Source organism: Nycticebus coucang, chromosome 15, assembly GCF_027406575.1.
Source record: "Nycticebus coucang isolate mNycCou1 chromosome 15, mNycCou1.pri, whole genome shotgun sequence".
NCBI classification, from domain to species: Eukaryota; Metazoa; Chordata; class Mammalia; order Primates; family Lorisidae; genus Nycticebus; species Nycticebus coucang.
The window spans coordinates 81,387,698-81,414,052 of NC_069794.1; the positions used below are offsets into that span (position 1 = coordinate 81,387,698).

The window sequence follows — 26,355 nt, forward strand, 5'->3', positions numbered from 1 at the left end:
AGGTTTGAATCCAGCCTGGGCCTGCCAAACAACAATGACAACCCCAACCAAAAAATGGCACAGCATTGTGGTGAGTGCCTGTGGTCCCAACTGCTTGGGAGGCTGAGGCAAGAGAATCGCTAGAGCCCAGGAGTTTGAGGTTGCTGTGAGCTGTGACGCCAGGGCACTCTACCCAGGGTGAAATAGTGAGACTCTGTCTCAAAAAAAAAAAAAAAGGTATATAGTTGTGTTACCATCACCACAATCAAGTACAGGAAGTTGTATCAGCTTAAAGATTTTCACCACACTCCTTTGTAGTCACCCCTTTTCTCAACCCTAACCACTTACCTGTTGGATGAATACTCATTTCAAAGGATACTTTTCCATAAGATCTCTAGAGTATAGCTGGAGGGGTTTCCATGTCTTCTCTTAGAGGCTTCTCTTAGAGAAGCCTAAAATGTTTTGCCCAGGCTCCCTAATGTATTTTTGTTCAGGGTCCCTTTTTATTTTTGAAACAGAGTCTCCCTCTGTCACTGGACATTAATCGTGCATTAAAGAATGATTTGTCTTCCAAATCACCTGATAATTATATTTGAAACAATCTGAATCACCTGATAATTATATTTGAAACACAATTACATGGAGGCTCCACCATAGAGGAAATTTTTGAATTATTATTTTTCTGTGATCATAATAATTGAGCAAAGCATACAGTATAGTAGGAATCTTCTCTTGTTGGTACTACCCATTCTGCAATGATAGGTGCTATATTAGAGCTGAAGTTCTTTACTAATGAAATCTAAACTTTGCCCCCAGAGAGCACTTCAAAGTCTTACCATCTGTATGTTGTCATTCTGAATGTTAGTCTTTATTTTAAAATACTAAAGATGTGAAAGTAGGATCTACACTCACCCTGAATGTTGGTTAAACTTTTAGGTTTAGCTTCTTTATCATTTATTGTTTTTTAAAAACACATCGTGAACTATCTTTGCTGTCCCTCCCTGTAATTTAAGAAAAAAAAAAACATTACAAATTCAACAGAAGCCCCTTTTGTGCTCTTTCCCAATTCTTCTTTATCTCCCCTTAACGGTAACTTCTATCTTGAATTTGGTATTTTCTTTCCCTTCAGTGTTTGTACTTTTTTTGAAAAAGCAAAAGCTAATATTGGTATGGTTTCTTCTTATTTATGTAAGTCCGAAGACTAATTTACTTGTTGAGTATTATGTGCTGGTATAAGAATAGGCACGTGAGTCTAGATCAGAAGTCTCCCTCTGTGGTTACTTTATACTGTGACAGAAGTGGTTATGCAGGTACGAGGCTGTCCAGTAAATGGTGCTGGTTCAGTGGGCTCCTGATCCACAAGGAAAGTTGGATACTTGTTTCACATCATATTTAGAAAGAAACTTCAGCATATTTAAAGATCTAAATGTGGACCAAACGTGGTGGCTCACACCTGTAATCTTAGCGCTCTGGAAGACGAAGGCAGGGGGATCCCTTAAGCTCAGGAGTTCAAGTCCAGCCTGAGTAAGAGTGAAATCCCATCTCTACTAAAAATAGGATAATTAATAGCCGGGCATAGCCGGGCGTTGTGGCGGGCGCCTGTAGTCCCAGCTGCTCGGGAGGCTGAGGCAAGAGAATCGCGTAAGCCCAAGAGTTAGAGGTTGCTGTGAGCCGTGTGACACCACAGCACTCTACCCGAGGGCGGTACAGTGAGACTCTGTCTCTACAAAAAAAAAAAAAAAAATAGCCGGGCATTGTGGTGGGTGCCTGTAGTCTCAGCTACTCCGGCTGAGGCAAGGGAATCACCTAAGCCCAGGAGTTGGAGTTTGCTGTGAGCTGTGTGACGCCACCATGGCACTCCACTATGGGTGATAAAGTGAAACTCTTTCTCTACAAAATAAATAAATAAATAAATAAATAAAAATAGAATAATTAGTCGGAGTGTTGGGGCAGGTACCTGTAATCTCAGCTAGTCGGGAGGCTGAGACAGAAAGATGACTTGTACCCAAGAATTTGAGACTGTGATCTAGTCTAATTCCATAGCACTCTAGCCTGGCCATCCAATTGAGACTCTATAAAAAAAAAATAAAAAAAAAAAGAGCTAAAAAAAGAGCTAACTGTGAAAAGCAGAGTTATAAAACATTAGAAGAAAATGTAGTTGAATATTGTTATCACTTTAGAATGGGGAAAATTTTCTTAAGTAAGATAAAGAAAAGATCGGTCAATATGATTCCATTAAAGTTTAAAGCCTTTGGTCAGAGATTGAACAAAGTTAATAATATCCACAATGTGTTATAAAGAACTCTTCTATGTGCTCAATGAATCACAAACAAAAAAATGAAAAATTAGCCATTTTCAACTTGCAAAAGAAAAAAGGAAGCAGAAAACTTTAAAAACAAACAAACAAAAAAAAGGACTTGGCTTGGCACCCGTAGCTCAGTGAATAGGGTGCCAGCCACATACACTGAGGCTGGTGGGTTCCAGCCTGGCCCGGGCCTGCTAAAACAACAATGACAGCTGCAACAACAAATAGCCAGGCGTATGGCGGGCGCCTGTAGTCCCAGCTACTCAGGAGGCTGAGGCAAGAGAATCACTTGAGTCCAAGAGGTTGAGGTTGCTGTGAGCTGTGACGCCATAGCACTCTACCCAGGGCGATACAGTGAGACTGTCTAAAAAGAAGAAGAAAGGGTGGTACCTATGGCTCAAAAGGGTAGGTCGCCAGCCCCATGTGCCAGAGGTGGCGGGTTCAAACCCAGCCCCGGCCAAGAACTGCAAAAAAAAAGATACACACACACACAAAAAGACAAGTAACATAAGACAGAAAAAGTGGCCCAGTGAGGCGCCTGTGGCTCAGTGGGTAGGGTGCTGGCCCCATATACCAAGGGTGGCGGGTTCAAACGCGGTCCTGGCCAAACTGCAACAAAAAAAATAGTTGTGGTGGGCACCTGTAGTCCCAGCTACTTGGGAGGCTGAGGCAAGAGAATAATAGCCTAAGCCCAGGACTTGGAGGTTGCTGTGAGCTGTGACATCACTGCCCTCAACCAAGGGCAATAAAGTGACACTGTCTGTACAAAAAAAAAAAGAAAAGAAAAGAAAAAGTGGCCCAAAGATATTAATGAGGAATTAGCAGAAGAAAAAAGTTGAATAGCTATTCAGCAAAGAGTCACTGAAAGGTTTACATCATGATGAATGAAGGTATTTGGGGGAAATATGCAAGTTAGCTTGGGATGGGGAATTGAAGTTGAGAGTCTAGAGGCTAAGAGACCACTTAAATAATTTAGGAGGTTACCAAAATTGAAATTAGGGATTGTTATTATATGTTCTTTAGTAAGATGCTTTATACTTAATATTTGTAGAATTTGTAATCAAAAATGATCAAGGTAATTTAGGAGCTATATAAATTACCTATAATGGTCTGTAGTCATTTAATTTATTTAACAATGTGTTTTGAGCTTAACCTGATTTTAGACTTGAAGATTTTATGTTGTGAAATGTAAATTGTTTTGCTTTTCTAATTTAACATTTAGTTACAATAGAGTAAGCTTTTAAAGGCTGATGACTAGTACAGACTTGTGCTCTACTGCGTACTATTTATGCATATGGTGTTGGATGTTTTTATTTCTAGAGGATTGATTTGTATTTCTATTTATAAAAAACAATTTTGTTTTCATTTTATGTTTTTGTACACAAATAGCAGTAGAACTATACCACAGAGATGACTGTTAAAATAGCCTTTGTAGGGCGGCGCCTGTGACTCAAGGAGTAGGGCGCCGGTCCCATATGCCGGAGGTGGAGGGTTCAAACCCAGCCCCGGCCAAAAACCAAAAAAAAAAAAAAAAAAAAAAATAGCCTTTGTAACTACTGATGTTTATAGAATAAGCTTAGGCAGTAATGCTTACTGTCTTGTGATCCTGCTGGGGTGTCTGTTCCTGGCCATATTCCAGGCAGCTATAGTTCCAGGGGAGAGAACTGGACCATCAAAGTGAAGCTCTGTCTGGGGTTAGGAGCAGGGGGGTGGGGGAAATGGAAGGGCTGGAGTCTCTCTGGGATGAAATCTGTAAGACAGCATCTAAGTCAGTTGCAGAATGAATATAACAACATAAATCCTCCTGTTTAACTTGCTGATCTCAAATCTGGAAGCCATTCCCCCATTTAATGGCAACAAAATTCATATCTTCTCTAGTCTTAAAGTTGTTGGAGCATAATTGCTGACAGACAGGGTTAGACTGAAAGTTTAAGAAAGAGTGGTTGATGATGAATCTGCAGATTGGAGACCTGTCCTTTACCCTGAGTCACACTCTCCACATGTAGAGCAAGAGGCCTGAAATAGAAGTGGTGTTTTAATGATTTTTGTCCAATTCTGATATCATTTTACAGTATTTTCACCAGATTTTTTTTTTTTTTTTTTTTTTTAGTCTTTCTAGCAAACTGTTTACAGTTTTTATTTCAATATACTCTCAGGCTACAATAGTTCTGAGGAGTTTTTTTCCTGTGAAAAGCTTGAAAAATCTGAGAAGATAGTTTGGGTCGTTTTTGTTTTTTCTCTTAAGAGGTTTTCATAAATATCTGCCAAGAAAAATGAAAGAGACTAAAGTAATAATTAAATTTTTGTGCTGGATATTTTTGAAAAATTTCTAACCAACCCTCCCACCCAACTATGAATGACTTAACCCTGTAATGCTATTCTCACCTATATTCATACTATAAATATAGGGAGAAAAGACAACAGTTAATTTTGGTTTACTTTTTGCAGTTATTAATTATGAGCAATAATTTTCCTTTTTTTTTTGAAGGTGATATGGAAAGCCCTGTGTTTGCATTTCCCTTGCTCTTAAAAATAGAGCCCCACATTGAAAAGCTCTTCCTGTATTCTTTTTCTTGGGACTTCGAATGTTCACAGTGTGGACACCGCTATCAAAACAGGTTAGTTTTTTTTTTAGGTGGATTCATTATATTGAATATGGTTTTAAATAATATAATTTAAATAAAATTTGTATCCACTTGTGCCAGTGCTCTCTCTCTGTTTTCTTCTACCTTTAACAAAATTTCCTACGCATCCAGAAGTTTCTTCACCACTGAGGTTAAAAGAAGAAATTTGGGTACAAGAAACTGCAGTTTGTTTGCTTCTTTAAATTGGAAGGGTCAAAAAAGTTTGATAGCTGGCTAGCAGGAGTTTTCTTTAAATTTTCTTTAGTGAGAAGTGGGGACAAATGAGAATAGCATCCCTCTCTGGATTTGCTCTTCCCTGAAACTATGTGTTTTGTTTATTCCTCTATTAGAGACTAGAGTTTCTGTTTGTATAGTTTTTAACATCGTAGTAATTGCTTTTTTGGTGCTTAAAGTCTGACAGTCATTCTCAAAGGTAATGTCAGTTTCTGCATCCTTCCCTTAGTTCCATGAAAGACCAACCACCACCAAAATTCTCCTCCATGTCAGCTGTCTCGCCACCCTTTCTCATTCCCTCATGGCACTTGGTGAGGACTAGGGAAGCCACAGTTGAAACATACATGAATTTCATGCTTAGACTTGGGTCCCATCTCCAAGATATCTCATTCCATATATACAGATATTTGAAAACACTTCTGGTCCCAGACATTTCAACCTTATAAGGAGAGGAATGAGGTTTCAGTAGAGTCAAGGAAGGCAAGTTTTTGTCAGACATGAACCCCTTCCTTGTCCATATCTGAGGAAGTGTTGTCTGGCAGTTAAAAGATTACCAAACTGGCGCTGTCAAACATTTATTCAACTAATTACAACAGATACAAGTCTTTCCCTCTTTTCTTTAATCACCTACAAGTAAGTTAAAAAACTTAGAGTCTATTAAAGTTACTAATGGAAAATGTAAGAGAAGAATCTTACTTAGCTATTTATTATCTAAATAGGAATTTAGGGAACAATCAAGGAGTTCACTCTGAGAGAATGCTCTAGGGAATACAAGTAACAAAGTATTTGGGTTGTTTTTTTTTTAAAACTGGATAAAACTACTCAAATAGTGCGAAAATTAACATTTTACTATTTACCTAGAACTTAAGTAATTTAGTGTAAACAAGTAAATATAGAAAAAATGTCTGTTTCCAGGTCTTCTATTATTGCTTTATATAAATTATCTGGTTTTCTTCTCATAATAACTCAGTGAGGAAGATACTGGTATACTCATTTGACAAATAGAAGCTCTGAATCTTGAAAGGGTTCAATGCCCTAGGTGACAGACTAGTGAGTGGCAGTTATGACTTTCTTATGCACTGTAGCGTGCTCCCTAATCACTATCTAAGTCTTAAATAATATAAATAATCTTGATGATAGAAATCAGCTTAATTTTAGCTTTTTTTTACAATCTGTATCTTAGTTGTTTGACAGTTTTTCATGGAGTATATTCTGTGTGCCAGAAACTCACCTGGGCACTAGAAATAGAATTTCCTGGCCAAATTCAGACTAGTTAGTTAGGGAGATGATCTGTGAAAACATAATAGAAGGCCAGTGACTTTTCATTAAATATGTTTCAATATGTCATAACTTAAAAACTTATTTCCACTTACCCTAAAGGAAATAGTTCAGCAAATCCATTTGTTTCTGTGATAGTGCCAGTTTATAGGCTTCTGCTTGATTTAGGAAGTAGGCGGTCTGACAGTTAAGTTTGTGAACTTGCCACTGTGAATGTATGTTGATGGAACTGAATGAACAGCTTGGTAATGTTTCATAATCTTGGTATGTCAGTGTCATACCTGTCAGCTGTGTTCATGTCAACACATGGCAGTGTCTTGCTGGGTGGTGGTCATTAATGTTTCGAGAACGTCAGAGCTTGAATTAGAGCAATGAACAAACATTAAATTTCTTACTAAACTTGGCAAGAGTAGAAGTGAAATCTGGCACACATTAGTCTTAAGTTTATGGGGGTAATGCCATGAAGAAAACAGCTGTGTATAAATGGATTAAATGTTTTTCTGAGGAGAAAGCATTGCTGATAAAGAGAGGTCAGAACAGCCAGTAACAAGCAGAACTGATGAAAACATTACAAAAATTCATCAAATTGTATGTCAAAATCATTGGCTAACTGTGAGAGGCATAGCAGGCCAAGTAAATATCAATAGAGAAACATAAAAATCTGTTTTTAAGGCTAGTCAAATGAAGCAGTGGGAGTGGAAAAGAAACAAAGGAATCTGTAACTGGTTGTGGTCAATTATAAACACCAATGCACTGGACCAATTAGGAAAATCTTAACTGAAAATTCTGGCATGAGAAAGGTATGTACAAAAATGGTCCCAAAGCAGCTCACTGATGAACAAAAAAGCAAAGGAGAGTTGAAGTTTGTCAAGACCTTTTAGAGAGGCAGGATGATGTTTGAGACTGTGTTGTCGCTGGTGATGAAACATGGATGTACCAATACCCCCCTAAAATTCTCCATGACCAAATTCCTTCGTCCAACTCAAGAGTCAAATTGATGTCGCTGGGCTCACGCCTACATGTGCAGTGGCTCACGCCTGTAATCCCAGTACTTTTGGGGAGGAGGGAGGCAAGGCTAGTGGACCACTTGAGCTCACAAATTCGAGACAGCCTAAGCAAGAGCGAGACCCCATCTCTAGAAACAGAGACGTGGTGGTGGGCACCTGTAGTCCTAGCTACTTGGGAGACTGAGGCAAGAGGATTGCTTGAGCCCAAGAGTTTGAGGTTGCTGTGAGCTATGATGCGATGGCACTCTACTGGGGGCAAGAAAGTGAGACTGTGTCTCAAAAATAAAAAAATGATGTTGCTAATCTTTTTGATATGCACTATTAGAGGGATTTTTCATTATGAATTTCTAGTGAATAGACAGTTAATCAAGTTTAGTATTTAAAAGTGATGAAAACACTGCATGAAAAAGACAAAAATGACCTGAACTTTTTGCAGGAACTCATGGCTCTTGCATCAAGATGATGCATTAGCTCACACAGTACTGTCTGCAGGGAGTTTTTAGCCAGTTAACAGATAACTCTGTTGGAATACCCTCTCTACTCACCTTATCTGGCCCCCAATGACTATTTTCTTTACCCTTAGATAAAGGAAATATTGAAAAAAAAAAAACAAAAACACATTTTAATTACATTCAGGACATCAAGTTCTGATGGCCATTCCAGAAAAGGAGTTCCAAAATTGCTTTGAAGGGTGGACTAGGTGCTGACATCAGTGCACAGCTTCCCAAGGGGGAGTACTTTGAAGGTGATGCTCAGCAATGAGGTATGTAGCACCTTTTAAAGGATGACTTCACAAACTTAATTATCAGACCATATCTATTCTGGAGACAGTTAAAAACAAGGTCCTTTGGATGTAGACTCCCAGGATACAGATCTCAAGTTTGTCATTTATCATCTGATGTACTGTATTTCAGTTTCCTCATCTGTAAAATAGGGGTAATAATAGCAGCTGCCTGTTAGAGTTGTTTGGAAAATGAGTGCCTAGCACCATGCCTTGCCTTACTCAAAGTAAGTTGCTCAGAAATGTTAGGCATTATATGCAGCATTTAACACTTACTTGCTGAGACTAACTCCCTTTCAATAGACTAAGAACTAAAAGACTTTACCTAACAATTCTCTTTGAGAATATAGTAGAAATACACTTAATGCATTTGCTGATACTTTTATGTTGCTTTGCTTTTAAAATGTTAACTTTATTGAGAACTGATGTATTTTTAACAGCCAGTGATTATCTCACTTAGGATTTGTTAATATTGTTTATTGTTTAGAAAAGAAGTGGTATCTTTGGTAATACGTAATTGCTCTTTTAATTAGAACTATTTCTGTGGATACAGTAGAGGTTCAGGGTACATCGTGAAAAATCATCTCTCCAGGTGGCTATTCCTATTAAATATTCAGACTACAGGACAAACTTGGAACATGTATAACCTGTGAAAAACAAAATTGTTTCACACCTGATGCTGTAATTTTTTTAAGGATCAAGAAAATTAAGTTCTATGTCTTCTTCATTATACAGGGTCTGACAGTTAAGTTCACAACCTCATCCTACGAAAAGTGCTATATATCTTATGCTGAGTATTGGTCACCAGATGGCCAAAGGGAGGATTTCAAAGACGACCTTAGTGATATTCATCAGTGAGGTTCACATATGTAGCACTTTTTCTAGGATGAGTTCATGAACTTAATTTCTGACCTTGTGTATTTGAAAACACCTTATTTCATTTTTGGTTGTCAATAATGGTAGCCAGATTTGAATTATGGAGTGAGCTTTTAATAAATTTGGCAACTGTAGAACACTGGTTCTAACTAGGGCCTATTTTGCCTCTGACATTTGGCAGTGGGTGGAGACACTGGTTGCTGTTACTGGCATTTGGTGGATACAAGCCAGGGATGCCGCTAAACATTCTACAGTCCACAGGACAGTGCTCACAACAAAGAATTATCTGGTGCAAAGTGTCAGCAGCATTGTCGAGAAACCCTGGCTTCAGCAGTTTCTTACTGCATATCATAGTGAAAACTCAAGTAATTAATGTGGGGAGTCTTCATATAGTAAATAGAACTTCTTTACGAGGCTTAGGGAGGAACATTTTTATATTAATACACGATGTGGCGAAATTATATATTAATATAAAAATATCTGAATAAGTAATTGAAGGGGGAGTACCTTTTGCTTTAGACATTGCTTTAAATGTGAATGCATTTAACAATTGTTGTATGTTTCTTTCTTTCTTTCTTTTTTTTTTTTTTTCAGGTGTATGAAGAGTTTGGTCACCTTTACAAATATCATCCCTGAGTGGCACCCACTTAATGCTGCCCATTTTGGTCCGTGTAACAGTTGCAACGATAAATCACAAATAAGAAAAATGGCATTGGAAAAGTGAGTTCACATTGCCTTACAATTTTTAGAATAAAATAAAGGCACATTTACACTTTTTTAATATGTAGAATTGAAAATGATGACAGCAACCTATCTTTCAGAAATTTGAATTAGACATGTATTTGTGAATTGCCAGCTGCCTCTGTGTATCAGGAACTTTGGCCAGTAGCTGGCTGTCCTGAGGGAAATGCCATGGAAACACTGACTTGGGCTGATTGTCCTGCCCCACTTTCCTGGTGTCTTTCCTTTTTGCACTTTTTTCTTCCTTTAAGGAAATAATTTCCTGCGTTTGGTGCCTGTAGCTCAAGCAGCTAAGGTGCCAGCCATATACAACAGAGCTCATGAGTTCAAATCCAGCCTGGGCCCGCCAAACAACAATGACAACTACAACCAAAAAATAGCTGGATGTTGTGGTGGGTGCCTGTAATCCCAGCTACTTGGGAGGCTGAGGCAAGAGAATCACTTAAGCCCAAGTGAGGTTGCTGTGAGCTGTGATGCCGTGGCACTCTACCCAGGGCAACAGCTTGAGGTTCTGTCTCAAAAAAAAAAAAAAAAGGATCTGATTTTCTGTCCACTGTCAAGTCTCCTCAGTCATTAGAAGGCTGAGATTTTCTTTGTCTAATTTCAAGAACTAAGATAATTGAAAAGACTTCCACAGGTTCATCTGTCCAAATTTCCATCATCCCCCAGATCTCAGCCCTAATTCTTTATCATCTTATAAGCTTTCTGCTCCCCTTCAAGAGATATATTTTCATTATATTTTGCCAGCTTTTCTGTTTGTCCTTAGTGAAGAAGTTGGTTAGAATTACCTTTTCTAGTGTTACCAGAAGCCCATCTCTTTAAACTTTTGTTTTTCTAAACAAAAAACTTTTGTTTTTAAACAGTTTGTGTTTCTTGTTAATCTGCTTACACATGTACACATCCTCTTTAACATTCATTTTCAGTCTAACTCTACTGAAATGTTTAGAGGTTTAATTTCATGTAACAAAGAACCAGTGACATTAACCCTGATGCCCTTGAATGTGCCAGAAATCCCTCAGAATCTTTTCTAAAGGTTTGTTCTCATTGAATTAATGAATTCCCAGTTAATCTAACAGTGCTAAAAGACTTTAACGGGGAAAAAAGGGCAGTGGGTTTACCCCCACTCCCAGGCATCTACTTTAAACCTTCAAGTTAAGGTGGTATTTATGCGGGCCTTTGAAAGTGAGGTGCTTATTCTGCTGTGATACACCCTGTTCTCCTTTCATGGTAGTTGAGGGCTAGGGTTCTCACACGAACACCTGGCCCTCATCTGTTTAGCCTTCCTCCATTTTTCCACTGTGATTACGTATTTGGTTAAATCAGAATTCAGTGTTTGCATTGTTGTTAATATACATATTTCCTCTCCAGCCAAGCAGTATACGTGGTAATGTTCATTTTTTTATTCTTCCTAGAGTTTTTTATTTGCCTTGTGTTCTCATTTGCTGTTTTTGTAATGCACTGTGGGTTTTTTTTTTTTTTTACAAATGCTTTAAACACTTACTAATAAATTTTCAACACTCAAATGCTTCACCATTTTTGAAACCCCCTGCCCCCTTTTTTTCCTAGAAACCTCTACCTTTCATTCCTTTGCTCCAACCTTCTAGTCTTTAGTGGTTATTCTCTGGGCCTGGTACATAAAGGTGCTCTTTATTACATACACACTTTACCAGTGATTCTCAACCTTCCTAATGCCACAGTATATTTTCATTGTGAAAAAAGAGTCATGTGATGAGAGTATTTCAGATTGTATATGAAACCAGCACATTGTACCCCTTGATTGCACTAATGTACACTGCTATGATTTACCAATAAATAAATAAATAAAAAGGGTCGTGACCCACAGGTTGAGAACCTCTGCTTAGTCGCTACCCCAGTTTTTAGCCCTGAGCCTTACCCACACACCCCACATCTGCCTGTAGATAGTGAGTCTTTCAGGGATTCTATAGGCTAAATGAGCTCATCTCACAGCATGCCCGCTCTGCAGCGCTGTGCCCTCACCTCCGCTATCCTGCTGTGGATGTGCCCCTGCTCTCTTGGCTTTCTGTCTTTAGAAAGTGTTGACTTAGTGTTTGCTTAGATCTCCTTTCCCTTTCGTTGTCCTTTTGGCTAGATTTAAAGAGGAGTGTCCCAACTTTTTTTTCTTTTCTGCCTTACATTAGAAGAATAAGAGTTGTCTTGGGCCAAACATTAAATGTAAAAACACTAGTGAAAACTGATGTGTTAATAAAAAGGTCCATGCATACTTTTTGTGACATCCAGCATCATAGATAAACAAGAGTCCTCAAATAATCTGCATGTGCAATTTGTGGGCTGCAGCTCGGATACCCCTGGTTCTGGTCATGAGAGCCTTTTTGTCCTTCACTCTCATTTGATAGCATTTGAGTAAGAGGGCAAAGCAGGAAGAAGGAGAAGGATCTTGACCCAGAAGTCTGATCTGTCTGGGCTGCCAAGTTTTGAGATCTGAGTGTTGAAAAGCCTCTTCAAGCCCTGGCTTTAATGATTTGACAGCAGAGCATTGGGGTTTGCCCTTGACCATGTACCTGCTTGAGGCTTTTGGGTATATATCATTTCATCCAACTTTTTACACTTCTTTTCCCCAAGCCCTATCACTGCAGATAGACTCAATGTTATTTTGTTTGATCTGTTAATGGGTTGCATTCAACATATACTTTTGATTATACAAATGTTTCTTTACTTACATTAAAGATTCATGCTCTGTTTTGGAAATGTATCCATTAGGTAAAACAAATTTTCAATGGAAAATGTGTTTTGAGTTATAGCATGTCAGTTTGTAAGTGGAATTTTTATTTATTTATTTATTTATTTTAGAGACAGAGTCTCACTTTATCGCCCACGGTAGAGTGCTGTGGTGTCACAGCTGACAGCAACCTCCAGCTCTTGGGCTTAGGCGATTCTCTTGCCTCAGCCTCCTGAGTAGCTGGGACTACAGTTGCCTGCCACATCACCCAGCTATTTTTTTGTTGTAGTTTGGCCGGGGCCGGCTTTGAACCTTCCACCCTTGGTATATGGGACCAGCGCCCTACTCACTGAGCCACAGGCGCTGCCCCTATAAGTGGAATTTATTACTTGGACATTTCCTATATTCTTCAAAAGTAAATTGAGTTAGTGTGTGAAATTTCATTTGGATTTTAAATGACAAGATCTTTATATAAGTCCTTTGTGGCTTTTTACTTTGAAATGTATATAAGTTGATTTGGAGGTATCTCATGGAATTTAGATACAAATTTAATATAGTTTTGGGGTTAAGTTAAAAGTAAGTAGGTCCATCATGATATCATGTGTAATTAAATCATACAGCATTCCAAAAACTAATAAAGTTCCCTGGATACCGTGTGTCTGATAATCCACATCTCTTATATCTCCTCATTAGGAAATGATGCCTTGGGCGGCGCCTGTGGCTCAGTGAGTAGGGCACCGGCCCCATATGCCGAGGGTGGTGGGTTCAAACCCAGCCCTGGCCAAACTGCAACAACCAAAAAATAGCTGGGCATTGTGGCGGGCGCCTGTAGTCCCAGCTGCTCAGGAGGCTGAGGCAAGAGAATCACATAAGCCCAAGAGCTGGAGGTTGCTGTGAGCCGTGTAATGCCACGGCACTCTACCAAGGGCAGTAAAGGGAGGCTCTATCTCTACAAAAAGAAAAAAAAAGAAAATGATGCCTTATTGCTCTTCTTTAAGTAGGTTGTTTAGGAATTATGTTCAGATCCTGGTGACCTGGAGCACCAAGAACTTCAAATCAGATTTAATTTTGCTTCACAAACTTTTGAGAGGTTACTGGTATGGTCTCCTTTAGGAGTATGGTTGTATATTATCTTGGGTTAGCATTTGAAAAGCTCATTTATTCAAACCCCTTTAACAATGACTTTTATTTCAAAGAGACATGGCCTCACTCTGTTACCCAGGCTGAGGTACAGTGATGTGATCATAGGTCACTGCAGACTCTTAACTCGTATGCCTCAGACAATTTTCCTGCCTCAGCTTTTCAAGTAGCTGAGACTATAGGCATGTGCCAACACTTGGCGCGCATATATATATATATATATATATTTTTTTTTTTTTGTAGAGACAGAGTCTCACTTTGTTGCCCTGGGTAGAGTGCCGTGGTGTCACACTGCTCACAGCAACCTCCAACTCCTAGGCTTAGGTGATTCTCTTGCCTCAGCCTCCTGAGCAGCTGGGACTACAGGCACCTGCCACTACACCCGGCTATTTTTTTGTTGCAGTTTGGCTGGGGCTGGGTTTGAACTTGCTACCAGCCAGCGCCCTACCCACTGAAACACAGGTGCTGCCAGTGTTTTAATATAGAGAAAGGGAGTCTCATTGTGTAGCCCAGGCTAGTCTTGAACTCTTGGGATCAAGTGATCCTTCTGCCTTGCCCTGTGAAAGTGCTGGGATTATAGGCGTGGGCCACTGTTTTTGGCCAATCATAATTTATTAAATAACTATATGTAAAGAATAAAGGGGTGGTAGGAAGAGAAATAAAACTGCTTTTCTTAGAGACAGTGTCTCACTCTTGTCACCCTGGGTAGAGTGCCTAGGCATTATCCTAGGTTCACAGCAACCTCAAGCTCCTGGGCTCACATGATCCTCCTGCCTTGGCCTCATGAGTAGCTAGGACTACAGGTGCCCGTCACAAGGCCCTGACTAATGTTTATTTTTAATAGACATGAAGTCTTGCTTTTGCTCAGGCTGGTCTTAAACTCGTGAGCTCAGGCAGTCCTTCTGCCTCAGTCTCCCAGAGTGAGCCACTGCCACAAGTAAAACATTTCTGTTCTGTGCTGATAGAACTTATTAAAGTCTAATGCAGTGTTATTGAGGCTATCTTTTTAAAAAATAGATGAGATTCCCTCTGAAATTTTGGGTGGAATACTAATAATATAGTTAGAATTGTGTTTCTTAATTTCAGTGTTCATTGTTTGACAGAAAATGCTTTATTATGTATTTATAAGATCTTTGACCCATTCGAATGGTTTGTAAATCTTTGTTGAACAGTTAAATTTTTCTAGAGATGTATTTTCTTGTTATAAATAATAGGAGCTAATTCAAATGATTTGAATTATAGCTGATTTTATTCGTATGTTTTATTTTTGTCATAGTCTGCAATAGTTGAAACAATATGATGTATCAAAAATGTAATGAGTTTTAAACATTACATCTGCAGAACTTTTTCTGCCTAAAGCATACATTATTACAGTTCAGATGCATATATTATGCACATTGTTTTGTTTTGTTTTGTTTTGAGACAGAGTTTCACTATGTTGCCCTCGGTAGAGTGCAGTGGCATCACAGCTCACAGCAACCTCAAACTCTTGGGCTTAAGCAATTCTCTTGCCTCAGCCTCCCAAGTAGCTGAGACTACCACAAGGCCCAGCGGTTTTTTGTTGCAGTCATCATGGTTGCTTAGCTAGCCCAGGCCGGGTTTGAATCCACCAGCCTTGGTGTTTGTGGCTGGCCCTGTAACCACTGAGGTACCGGCGCAGAGCCATATATGCACGTTATTAAACTTGCATTTTCTTAAATAACAATTATTACATTAGATGGGAGGTCATTACTGCAAGATTGTGGTTGCTCTTTTGTGGAACAGGAACTCTGGGTATCATATAACTCTGGTATATCAGTTCCCTGGTGCTCGGTCTTTTCTATTTTCTTTTCCTGAGATTAAGTCTTTATAATAGGGATTATATTATTAAGGCATTTAACCCCATGTTAGGTGAGTGCACCTGTGTCTTAGCTGGAAATTTCTTGTTCACTCTTGGTTCCAGTTCTGTTTGATTCATTTCATTTGATTTTCCTGTGGTTGAAGCAGGAACTAACTTGCTTTCCTCAAATGTAAGCATCATCTTTAAAGGACTGACACTCTAGGCATCTCGGCTAGGAAGAAGCCTGAGAAGGAAACCTAGGGATGAAGTTACACCCTCACATGAGAGGCTGGAAATGAGATAAGATGTGACTTCTGGGGGGACTAGAGTCTAGAGGAGCCAAGAAGGAAAGTGAACAAGAATGGGGGGAGCGTATTATTTGATTGACTCCAAGATGCCGTTGTTTACAGGTTGTACCTTTTTTTTCCTTCTTAACTGCTTTCCTCCTAGGAGATTCTGCCCTGCTTTACCCCTCAGCCCCCCACCTCACCCTACCCACTGTGCCTCCCCAGACTTCCTTACCGCCATAAGCTTATTTTTAACTATTTCTTCATGAAAAGCACCACTCCACTGACCCAGAATGTGAACTCCTCCCTTGTTTTCACTCTGACCATCCTTTTTTCCTGGGCTACCACTCTCCTCTACCTTTAAAAGCTCTGGAAAATCAGCAGCAATAGGGAGCCTTCCATTTCACTTAAAACCCCTTTCTTACCTTGAGCTCTCCAAAAATAACTAGCAGGGCAGAGAACAGAGGAGAAATGCCTTTCTTCTGAGCAGGTAAAGGCTGGGCCAAGTGGGACTGGCACCATCTTGTTAAATTCAACTGCCCCAGATTTTGAGGGCCACTTCTGGCAACTTAGGGTCTGAAATAGGGATGGATTATGGCATATGATGGTAATTACTATCTTGGCTTCCACCCAGCACAAAAACTCTAGTTTCTGGAAATGCCAGTTTAACCTGGGAACAAGTCCCAATCCCAAATAAACAATAAACAGCCTCCTCCTACCCAGCTTTATCACCCTTTCTCCTTACCACCTGGCCAGTTGCCTCACACTGTGGAGGTGGGAGACCAGGGAGGTGCTCACTTCCCTCCCTGAACGCCAGCCCAGCCAGGGCACCATTTTTAAAATGCGCCATGAAAAATTCTGCTTATTTAACTATGCCATCAATAATAGGGTGTATCCCAACCTAGGAATGTTACAATAGCAATAAAAAAATTGGAATTTAAGGCATTTGGAACTTAACAGATTCATAGAGGGTAGAACAGAGACCATTCTGAGAGTTCTGCTTCTGTTTGGGTGAAATGACAGTGAAACCAATTCTGTTCTGCATCATTTCACCCCACCTCAGGTCTGGATAACAGAGAAGCTTGTGTAATATTAAGAGGATGTTTTTAAATTTATGTAATTACTCTGTTCTTGGCCCCTTTATTGCTGGATAAGAAAATCAAATTTCTACCCCATCTGGATCTCAAAGGGACTTTGGAAGCTTTCTGACAAATCGTTTCTTATTATCTAGAGGAATTTTCTTGTATTTAGCTAGAGTTTGAGTGTCTACTATATCCAAGGAAGTATGCCAAGTGTGGGTTTGATTTTGGCAGGTTTTACTTTTATTAATTTGCAAAAGAATTGTTTAGAAGGCTGGAACATACAAAAAAGATAAAAATTTGTCATAAAAATGTTGTACATGCATTATTTTATTATATTAATACATGTCTTAAAACATTTTCCATGTGTCATGAGATTATTTTCAAAACTAGCCTCAGAAGTTACCTTGAAAGGTATTTTATGAGGCCAAGGGCATTAAATATTAGTAATCAAAGACAGGCAGGAGGCAAAACCTGCATATACAGCTGTGAGACTATATCTAAAGTTTTACTGTGGATTATTGATTCAAAGACATACACTTCGCATTTTAACATATCTGAAATGGGAAAACATCCAGACATTGATATGGTATAGTTAATTGGCAGTAAGTATTCATTGTGTTTTACAATCAGTGACATCTTAGATTCCATGAAATACGTATAATTTTTTTTAAATGGTAGGATTTAGTGTTATAGACAGGTTATAGGACCTTTTACTTATATGTACTTAAATTTTGAGTACTTGATTATTCTGTAACAAAATGATTGACAAGAAGTAATTTGTAAGTTATTCCTTGTCAGTCTGAATAATCTGCATTTTAGACATTGATTCGAGTTCATTTCCGCTGAATAAATTTTGAAAAACTAAGTTTTGACAGCTGTTTAAATATAGGGAAAAGGGATATTCAACATTTTTCTTAAACTCTGAGAGCTTTGTTCAGGCCATTTGAAGCTTATTTGGGGGTTCTATTTCTGGTTCAGTAATGATGAAATGTATTTTTATTTATTTATTTATTTATTTTTATTGTTGGGAATTCATTGAGGGTACAATAAGCCAGGTTACACTGATTGCAATTGTTAGGTAAAGTCCCTCTGTTGATGAAATGTATTTTTAAAATTATTGATGTCTTCAAATTTATACTAAATTGACCAGCATGTTGTATTTCTTCTCTACTTAATTAAAAATTAAATATTTTCTGGCTTGGCGCCTGTGGCTCAAGTGGCTAAGGTGCCAGCCACATATACCTGAGCTGGTGGGTTTGAATCCAGCCCGGCCCACCAAACAACAATGACAGCTGCAACCAAAAAAATAGCCGGGCATTGGGTGGTGCCTATGGCTAAAAGGAGTAGGGTGCCGGCCCCATATGCCGGAGGTGGTGGGTTCAAACCCTGACCCAGCCAAAAACTGCAAAAAAAAAAGAGTAGCCGGGCATTGTGGCAGGCGCCTATAATCCCAGCTACTTGGGAGGCGGAGGCAGAGGCAGGAGAATCGCTTGAGCCCAGGAGTTGAAGGTTGCTGTGAGCTGTGATGCCACGGCACTCTACCCAGGGTGACAGCTGAAGGCTCTGTCTCCAAAAAAAAAAAAAAAATTAAATATTTTCTAAGTAATTTTAATTTGATAGACCTCTATACGTTTTTAACTAACTGAAATAGGCCAAATTAGTATTTATTTGAATATCTTAGATTAGTTGCTTTATTTCGCATATTACCTACCCTACCTAATAAGAGCAATTAATTTGAGTACTTGATGCCAAAGAAAATTATAAAAGGTCTGGATTTTTTCCCTTTAAGCCAAAGCAGTACTGCAGCTTACAGAGCGACTTTTGTTTAATGGTCTGTGTTAGAGTCCTGCTTGCATGGTGGCTTCCCACTGTCAGGGGTACCATTCAGTAAAGGGCTAAGTGTTACATACTTGTTAAGAGTGAGTTCTCCATTTCTAATTCAGGCACACATCTAGAGGTGCTCAAGAAAAATTAGTGCAGTTACCCTTGAAAGTGGTGTGTGTGACCTTTTCACTTCAGACCATCTTTTATATAACCAGACACATGGTATTGAATTTGGTTTTTCTTGTCTTTCTCCCCCACAGAGCTTCTCCCATTTTCATGTTGCACTTCGTACAAGGCTTACCACAGAATGACTTGCAGCAGTATGCATTTCATTTTGAAGGTTGTCTTTATCAAGTAACTTCCGTAATTCAGTACCAAGCAAATAATCATTTTATAACATGGATTTTAGATGCTGATGGTAAGTATTTAAATAGGCATGGAAACTGAACTCTTTGTTTTGTTTTACGTGACAAACTTTGCCTTGGCTCTTTCTAGTTTTGCCTTTGCCTTTAATTTTCCTCCACTCACCCCTGCTATTAAAACTTTGGTGGCTTTTGCATCCTTCCTTTTTCCTTCACTAACGTCGTGTATGATAGGTATGTGTATGCATGTGTATTATTTCTTTTTTCATAAATTTTGAGATTATGTATTGTTATTTATGGTATGCTTTTTTCCACTTACTATTTTTGCTTTTATTTTTTATTTATTTTTATTGTTAAATCATAGTTGTGTACCTTACTGCAATCAAGGGGTACAGTGTGCTGGTTTCATATACAATCTGAAATATTCTCATCAAACTGTTCAACGTAGCCTTCATAGAATTTTCTTAATTATTGTATGTAGACATTTGTATTCTGCCTTTAGTAAGTTTCATCTGTACCCATTCTAAGATGCACCATAGGTGTAGCCTCACCCATTACCCTCCCTCCACCATAACCTCCTCCCTCCCTTCCCCTCCCTTGGCCCTTTCCCCATATTCTTGTGCTATAGTTGGGTTATAGCCTTCATGTGAAAGCTATAAATTAGCTTCATAGTAGAGCTGAGTACATTGGATACTTTTTCTTCCATTCCTGAGATACTTTGCTAAGAAGAATATGTTCCAGCTCCATCCATGTAAACATGAAAGAGGTAAAGTCTACATCTTTCTTTAAGGCTGCATAATATTCCATGGTATACATGTACCACAATTTGCTAGTCCATTCGTGGGTCGATGGGCACTTGGGCTTCTTCCATGACTTAGCAATTATGAATTGGGCCGCGATAAACATTCTGGTACAGATGTCTTTGTTATATTGTGACTTTTGGTCTTCTGGGTATAAACCTAGTAAAGGAATTATAGGATCGAATGGCAGGTCTATTTTTAGGTCTGTAAGTATTCTCCAAACATCCTTCCAGAAGGAACGTATTAGTGTGCATTCCCACCAGCAGTGTAGAAGTGTGCCCTTTCCTCCACATCCATGCCAACATTTCTGGTTCTGGGATTTTGTTATGTGGGCTACTCTTACTGGGGTTAGGTGATATCTCAGAGTAGTTTTGATTTGCATTTCTCTGATGATTAAGGATGATGAGCTTTTTTTCATGTGTTTGTAGATCTTGCGTCGGTCTTCTTCAGAGAAGTTTCAAGTCTCTTGCCCACCCTGAGATGGGGTCATGTGTTCTTTTCTTGTTAATACGTTTGAGTTCTCTGTGGATTCTGGTTATTAGACCTTTATCTGAGGTATAACCTGCAAATATTTTCTCCCATTCTGAGGGCTGTCTGCTTGTTTTATTCACTATGTTCTTGGCTGTGCAGAAGCTTTTAGTTTGATCAGGTCCCAGTAGTGTATTTTTGATACTGCTTCAATTGCCTGGGGAGTCCTCCTCATAAAATATTCACCCAGGCCGATTCCTTCAAGAGTTTTCCCTGCACTTTCTTCAAGTATTTTTATAGTTTCATGTCTTAAGTTTAAATCTTTTATCCAGCGAAAGGCGTAGGTCCAGTTTCAGTCTTTTACAGATTGCCAGCCAGTTCACCTAGCACTATTTGTTAAATAGGGAATCTTTTCCCCACTGAATGTTTTTAATTGGCTTGTCAAAGATCAAATAACGGTAAGTAGCTGGATCCATCTCTTGGTTCTCTATTCTGTTCCAGACATCTACCTCTCTGTTTTTGTGCCAGTACCATGCTGTTTTGATCACTATTGATTAATAGTACAGTCTCAGGTCTGGTAGCATGAGTCCTCCTGCTTTGTTTTTATTGCTGAGTAATGTTTTGGCTATTTGAGTTTTTTTCTGATTCCATATAAAATGAAGTATTATTTTTTCAAGATCTTTAAAATATGACAATGGAGCTTTAGTAGGAATTGCATTAAATTATATATTGCTTTGGGTAGTATGGACATTTTAACAATGTTGATTGTTCCCAGCTACGAGCATGGTATGTGTTGCATGACCGGAGACATGAACGAACAGCAGCTTTGCCGTGGGTATAAACTCGCTCCTGTAATTATTAAGTCAAGACACAGACTATACACCGTGGGATGGCATATAGCAAAAGTCTTTATTTCAAGTTTTAGTTTTATACTCTTCCAGTCACGTACACACTTAATCTATTATCTATTAGTTTCATCATCTTATCTTCTTTTTTACATATCTGTAATTTAACTTGAAAGGAAATTTTTATCATATCAATGCAATCACTTGTGTAGTAAAACTCTTCTTCTAAACAGTGACTAATTTCCCAGCAGGTCACAAAGACGAAAGTAGCCACAGGGGAACAGAGTTAATAAAAGAATATCTTCAAGCATTCACTCAGTTTACTCAGTATGAAGTAATGACTGTGTCCTTCTTTCAGGGCAGAGCACCTATAGACCTCTGACAATATGTTGTTAACATATGTCAACCCTCTGGCCAGTATCTCTGAGGAAGGGCGGCATGCCCCTGGATCTCAGGCTTCATGGGTTGTACAGCTTCAGAGAAAAGGCCTAAGGAATTTTACAACTCCAAAAAACCCTAACTCTGTGAGTAACCCAGGGGGGTGCAGATTTCTTAAGCCTCTGGAAGAAAAGCAAGTCATTTTAAAATCACACTGAATTTACTTTGTGTGCTTGATGTAGGATATGTTTATTTCTAAATATTATCCTACAGTATGTTTTTCCATTTGTTAACATCTTCAGCTATTTCTTTTCTTAAAGTTTCATACTTCTCCTTGAAGGGATCTTTCACGTCCTTTGTTAGGTATACTCCCAAATATTTCATCTTCTTTGGCACTACTGTGAAAGGAATAGAGTCCTTGACTGTGTTTTCAGCTTGGTTATTGTTGGTATATATAAAGGCTACAGATTTATGGGTGTTGATTTTGTAGCCTGAGACATTGCTGTTTTCCTTGATCACTTCTAAAAGTTTTGTAGTAGACTCCCTAGTGTTTTCCAGATATACGATCGTATCATCTGCGAAGAGTGAAAGTTTGATCTCTTCTGACCCGATGTGGATACCCTTGATCGCCTTTTCTTCCCTAATTGCAATGGCTAAAACTTCCATTGCAATGTTAAAGAGCAATGGAGACAATGGGCAACCTTGCCTGGTTCCTGATCTAAGTGGAAATGGTTTCAATTTAACTCCATTCAATACTACATTGGCTGTGGGTTTGCTGTAGATGGCCTCTATTAGTTTATGAAATGTCCCTTCTATACCAATTTTCTTAAGTGTTCTGATCATGAAGGGATGCTGGATATTATCAAAAGCTTTTTCTGCATCAATTGAAAGAATCACATGGTCTTTATTTTTTAGTTTGTTTACGTGCTGAATTACATTTATAGATTTACGTATATTGAACCAGCCTTGAGACCCTGGGATAAATCCGACTTGGTCATGGTGTATAATTTTTTTGATGTGTTGTTGGATTCTATTTGTTAGGTTTTTATTGAGTATTTTTGCATCAATATTCCTTAGTGATACTGGTCTATAATTTTCTTTTCTTGTTGGGTCTTTCCCTGGTTTGGGGATCAAGGTGATGTTTGCTTCATAGAATGTGTTGGGTAATATTCCTTCTTTTTCGGGCGGCGCCTGTGGCTCAGTCGGTAAGGCACCGGCCCCATATACCGAGGGTGGCGGGTTCAAACCCAGCCCCCGGCTGAACTGCAACCAAAAAATAGCTGGGCGTTGTGGCGGGCACCTGTAGTCCCAGCTACTCGGGAGGCTGAGGCAAGAGAATCTCTTAAGCCCAGGAATTGGAGGTTGCTGTGAGCTGTGTGAGGCTACGGCATTCTACTGAGGGCCATAAAGTGAGACTCTGTCTCTACAAAAAAAAAAAAAAAATTCCTTCTTTTTCTATATTTTGGAAGAGGTTTAGTAATATAGGTACTAGTTCTTCTTTAAACATTTAGTATAATTCTTTTCAGGGAGATTTTGTATAGTTGATGCTATTTCAGAACTTAATATAGGCCTGTTCAACATTTTCACTTCGTTCTGGCCAAGTCTTGGTAGGTGGCGTACTTTCAGGTATTGGTCAATTTCTTTCAGATTTTCGTATTTCTGAGAGTAGAGTTTCCTGTAGTATTCGTTAAGGATTTATTGAATTTCTGAGGGGTCTGTTGTTATTTTATCGTTACCATTTCTGATTGATGAAATTAGAGATTTTACTCTTTTTTTCCTGGTTAGTTTGGCCAAAGGTTTATCTATTTTATCGATCTTTTCAAAAAACCAACTTTTGGATTTATCGATCTGTTGTATAATTCTTTTGTCTTCAATTTCATTTTGATTGAATTTCATTTTGCTCTGATTTTGGTTATTTCTTTTCTTCTGCGGGGTTTGGGGTTGGAGTGTTCTTCCTTCTCTAGTTGCTTGAGATGTCCCATTAAGTTATTAACTTCCTCTCTTTCCGTTTTCTTGAGGAAGGCTTGCAGTGCTATAAATTTTCCTCTTAGGACTGCATTTGCAGTATCCCAGATGTTCTGGTAATTCGTGTCTTGGTTGTTTTGTTCCAAAAATTTGGTGATTTCCTTCTTAATCTCGTCTATAATCCATCTATCCTTCAGCATAAGGTTGTTTAGCTTTCATTTTTTTATATGGGTATGCAGTTTCCTGTTGTTATTGAGTTCAACTTTTATTCCACGATGGTCTGAGAAGATGCAAGGAATAATTTCTATTTTTTTTAATTTGCTGAGGTTAGATCTGTGGCCTAGGATGTGGTCAATTTTGGAGTATTTTCCATGGGCTGATGAGAAGAATGTATATTCAGTTTTGTTGGGATGAAATGTTCTGTAGATGTCTGTTAAGTCCTGATGTTGAATGGTTAAGTTTAAATCTAAAATTTCTTTGCTTAGCTTCTTTTTGGAGGATCTATCAAGCACTGTTCAATGGGGTGTTAAAATCTCCAACTACTATGGAACTGGAAGAAATCAAGTTGCTCATGTCCGTTAGAGTTTCTCTTCTAAATTGAGGTGCGTTCTGGTTGGGTGCATAAATACTAATAATTGAAATCTCATCATTTTGAGTATTACCTTTAACAAATATGAAGTATCCATCCTTATCCTTCCTTATTTCGGTTGGTTTAAAGCCTATTGCATCTGGGAATAGGATTGCAATGCCTGCTTTTTTCTGCTTTCCATTTGCCTGGAGTATGGATGACTATCCCTTTACCTTGAGTCTGTATTTGTCTTTTAATGTGAGATGCGATTCTTGTATGCAGTAGATATGTGGCTTGAGTGTTTGTATCCAGTCAGCCAACCTGTGCCTCTTTAGAGGACAATTTAAACCATTCATATTAATTGAGAATATTGATATGCCTTTCGAGAGTCTGGTGGACATTTTTAATCCTTTTGTGACTGTGGAAGTTAGAATTTGATCAAAGTTTTCTGGGTGGGTTTACTTTTGTGGTGGAGGATTACACTGGTCTTTATGGAGGGTAAGTCTGATAATATCCTGGAGAGCTGGTTTAGTTCTTGCAAATTTCTTCAACATGTGAATGTCATTGAAGTATTTAATTTCTCCATCATAAATGAAGCTCAGTTTAGCTGGTACAGGATCCTGGGTTGAAAGTTATTTTGTTTTAGGAGATTCAAAGTCGATGACCATCCTCTTATAGCTTGAGAGGTTTCAGCAGAGAGATCTGCAGTTATTCTAATATTCTTGCCCTTGTAGGTGATGGTTTTCTTTCGTCTGGCTGCTTTCAGAATTTTGTCCTTCATATTAACTTTAGTGAAATTGATTATGATGTGTCTGGGGGATGTCTTATTTGGGTTGAGTCGTGCTGGAGTTCTGAAACTGTCTGCTACCTGAATTTCAGAATCTCTTGGCATGTCTGGAAAGTTCTCCTTCATAATCTCATGGAGAAGAGACTCCGTTGTCGCTTTCGGGGATCCCTATAAGACAAATATTGGTTTTCTTCGAATTATCCCAGAGCTCTCTGAGAGAATGATCTGTTTTTGCCCTCCATTTCTCTTCCTCTTTGAGAGTTTGGGAGCGTTCGAAAGCTTTGTCTTCAATGTCAGAAACCCTTTCTTCTGCTTGCTCCATTCTGTTACTGAGGGATTCTACTGTTTTTCAGATCTTTAAGGGCTGCAACTTCTTGTCTCAATGTATCAAAATCTTTGGTCATTTGACCTTTGAATTAGTTGAATTCTTGAGATATCTTTTGGGTTACTGCTTGGAATTCTAATTCAATCTTATTTGCTATCCAGATTCTGAATTCGATTTCTGACATCTCAGCTATTTGTTTGTGCATGGGATCTTATGCTGTGTCTGCCCCATTGATCCTTGGGGGAGTTGATCTACTCTGATTATTCATATTGCCAGAGTTTTTCTGTTGATATCGCCTTAGACCCCAGTGGGATCACTCTATTGTTGCTGGATCTTTGTAGGGAGTGACCCTGTGTAGCTCCTCTGGGGCTGCCCCAACCAGGGAGTTCTGGTTGTGGAAGGAACTCCGGACCCGGATCCAGCAACATGGCGGGGGGTGGTGCACACGATTCTGGCAGTGCCTGGCACCCAGTGACTTTGGCACCTAGAGCCCAAGGCTCCAGCAGTCTCTGGCCAGGAGAAGGGCTCCACGCAGAGGCAGGTAAGGCTCCGAGGGCATGCGGCTACCAGAGTCCTTGGCCAGACGAGCAGGCCTGTGTGGAGGGAGGATGCGGGTTGTGGGGCTCCTGCAGTTCCTGGTCAGGGCATGCGGAGGCCCAGCGGATGCGTGTTGGGGTTGCGACACAGCTCTTACAGCAGTCCAGGTGGGCACTGATCGCGTTCGCGGCACAGCTCTTACGATCGTTTGGGCAGGCGCCAATAGCAGTCGAGGTGCAGTTCGTAATTACGGAGGTCTGGGCAGCGCAGCTCTTACCGAGTTCCAGGCAGGAGCTGATCAATATATTTTCTTTTATTACTTTGTATACATTGGTAGCACTCCCACGGGCAGTCATTTCCAACCTTTTCAGCACAAGGGACAAGTTCCCTGGGTGACAATTTTTCCATGGACCTGGCGGCGGTGGCAGCTGCAGGCCTGGGCTCGTCTTTGCCTTTGCTTTATTTATTTATTTTTTTGTCACTTTACCGCCCTCGGTAGAATGCCATGATGTCACAGGACTCACAGCAACCTCTAGCTCTTGGGCTTCCGCGATTCTCCTGCCTCAGCCTCCCAAGCAGCTGGGACTACAAGCACCCACCACGACACCCAGCTATTTTTTGGTTGCAGTTCAGCCGGGTCTGGGT

General features: G+C 39.3%; 1 protein-coding gene across 5 annotated transcripts in view; it reads left to right on the forward strand.

The window, feature by feature from the left end:
- The window catches only part of USPL1 (ubiquitin specific peptidase like 1), a 63,837-nt gene that overhangs the window by 32,450 nt on the left and 5,032 nt on the right, over window positions 1–26,355 (forward strand). For all 5 annotated transcript variants that reach the window (XM_053563724.1, XM_053563723.1, XM_053563726.1 and 2 more), the window contains 3 exons: window positions 4,773–4,902; window positions 9,679–9,804; window positions 18,936–19,093. In XM_053563724.1, the coding sequence (XP_053419699.1) occupies window positions 4,773–4,902; window positions 9,679–9,804; window positions 18,936–19,093 (414 nt within the window). The remainder of the gene's footprint in view (window positions 1–4,772; window positions 4,903–9,678; window positions 9,805–18,935; window positions 19,094–26,355) is intronic.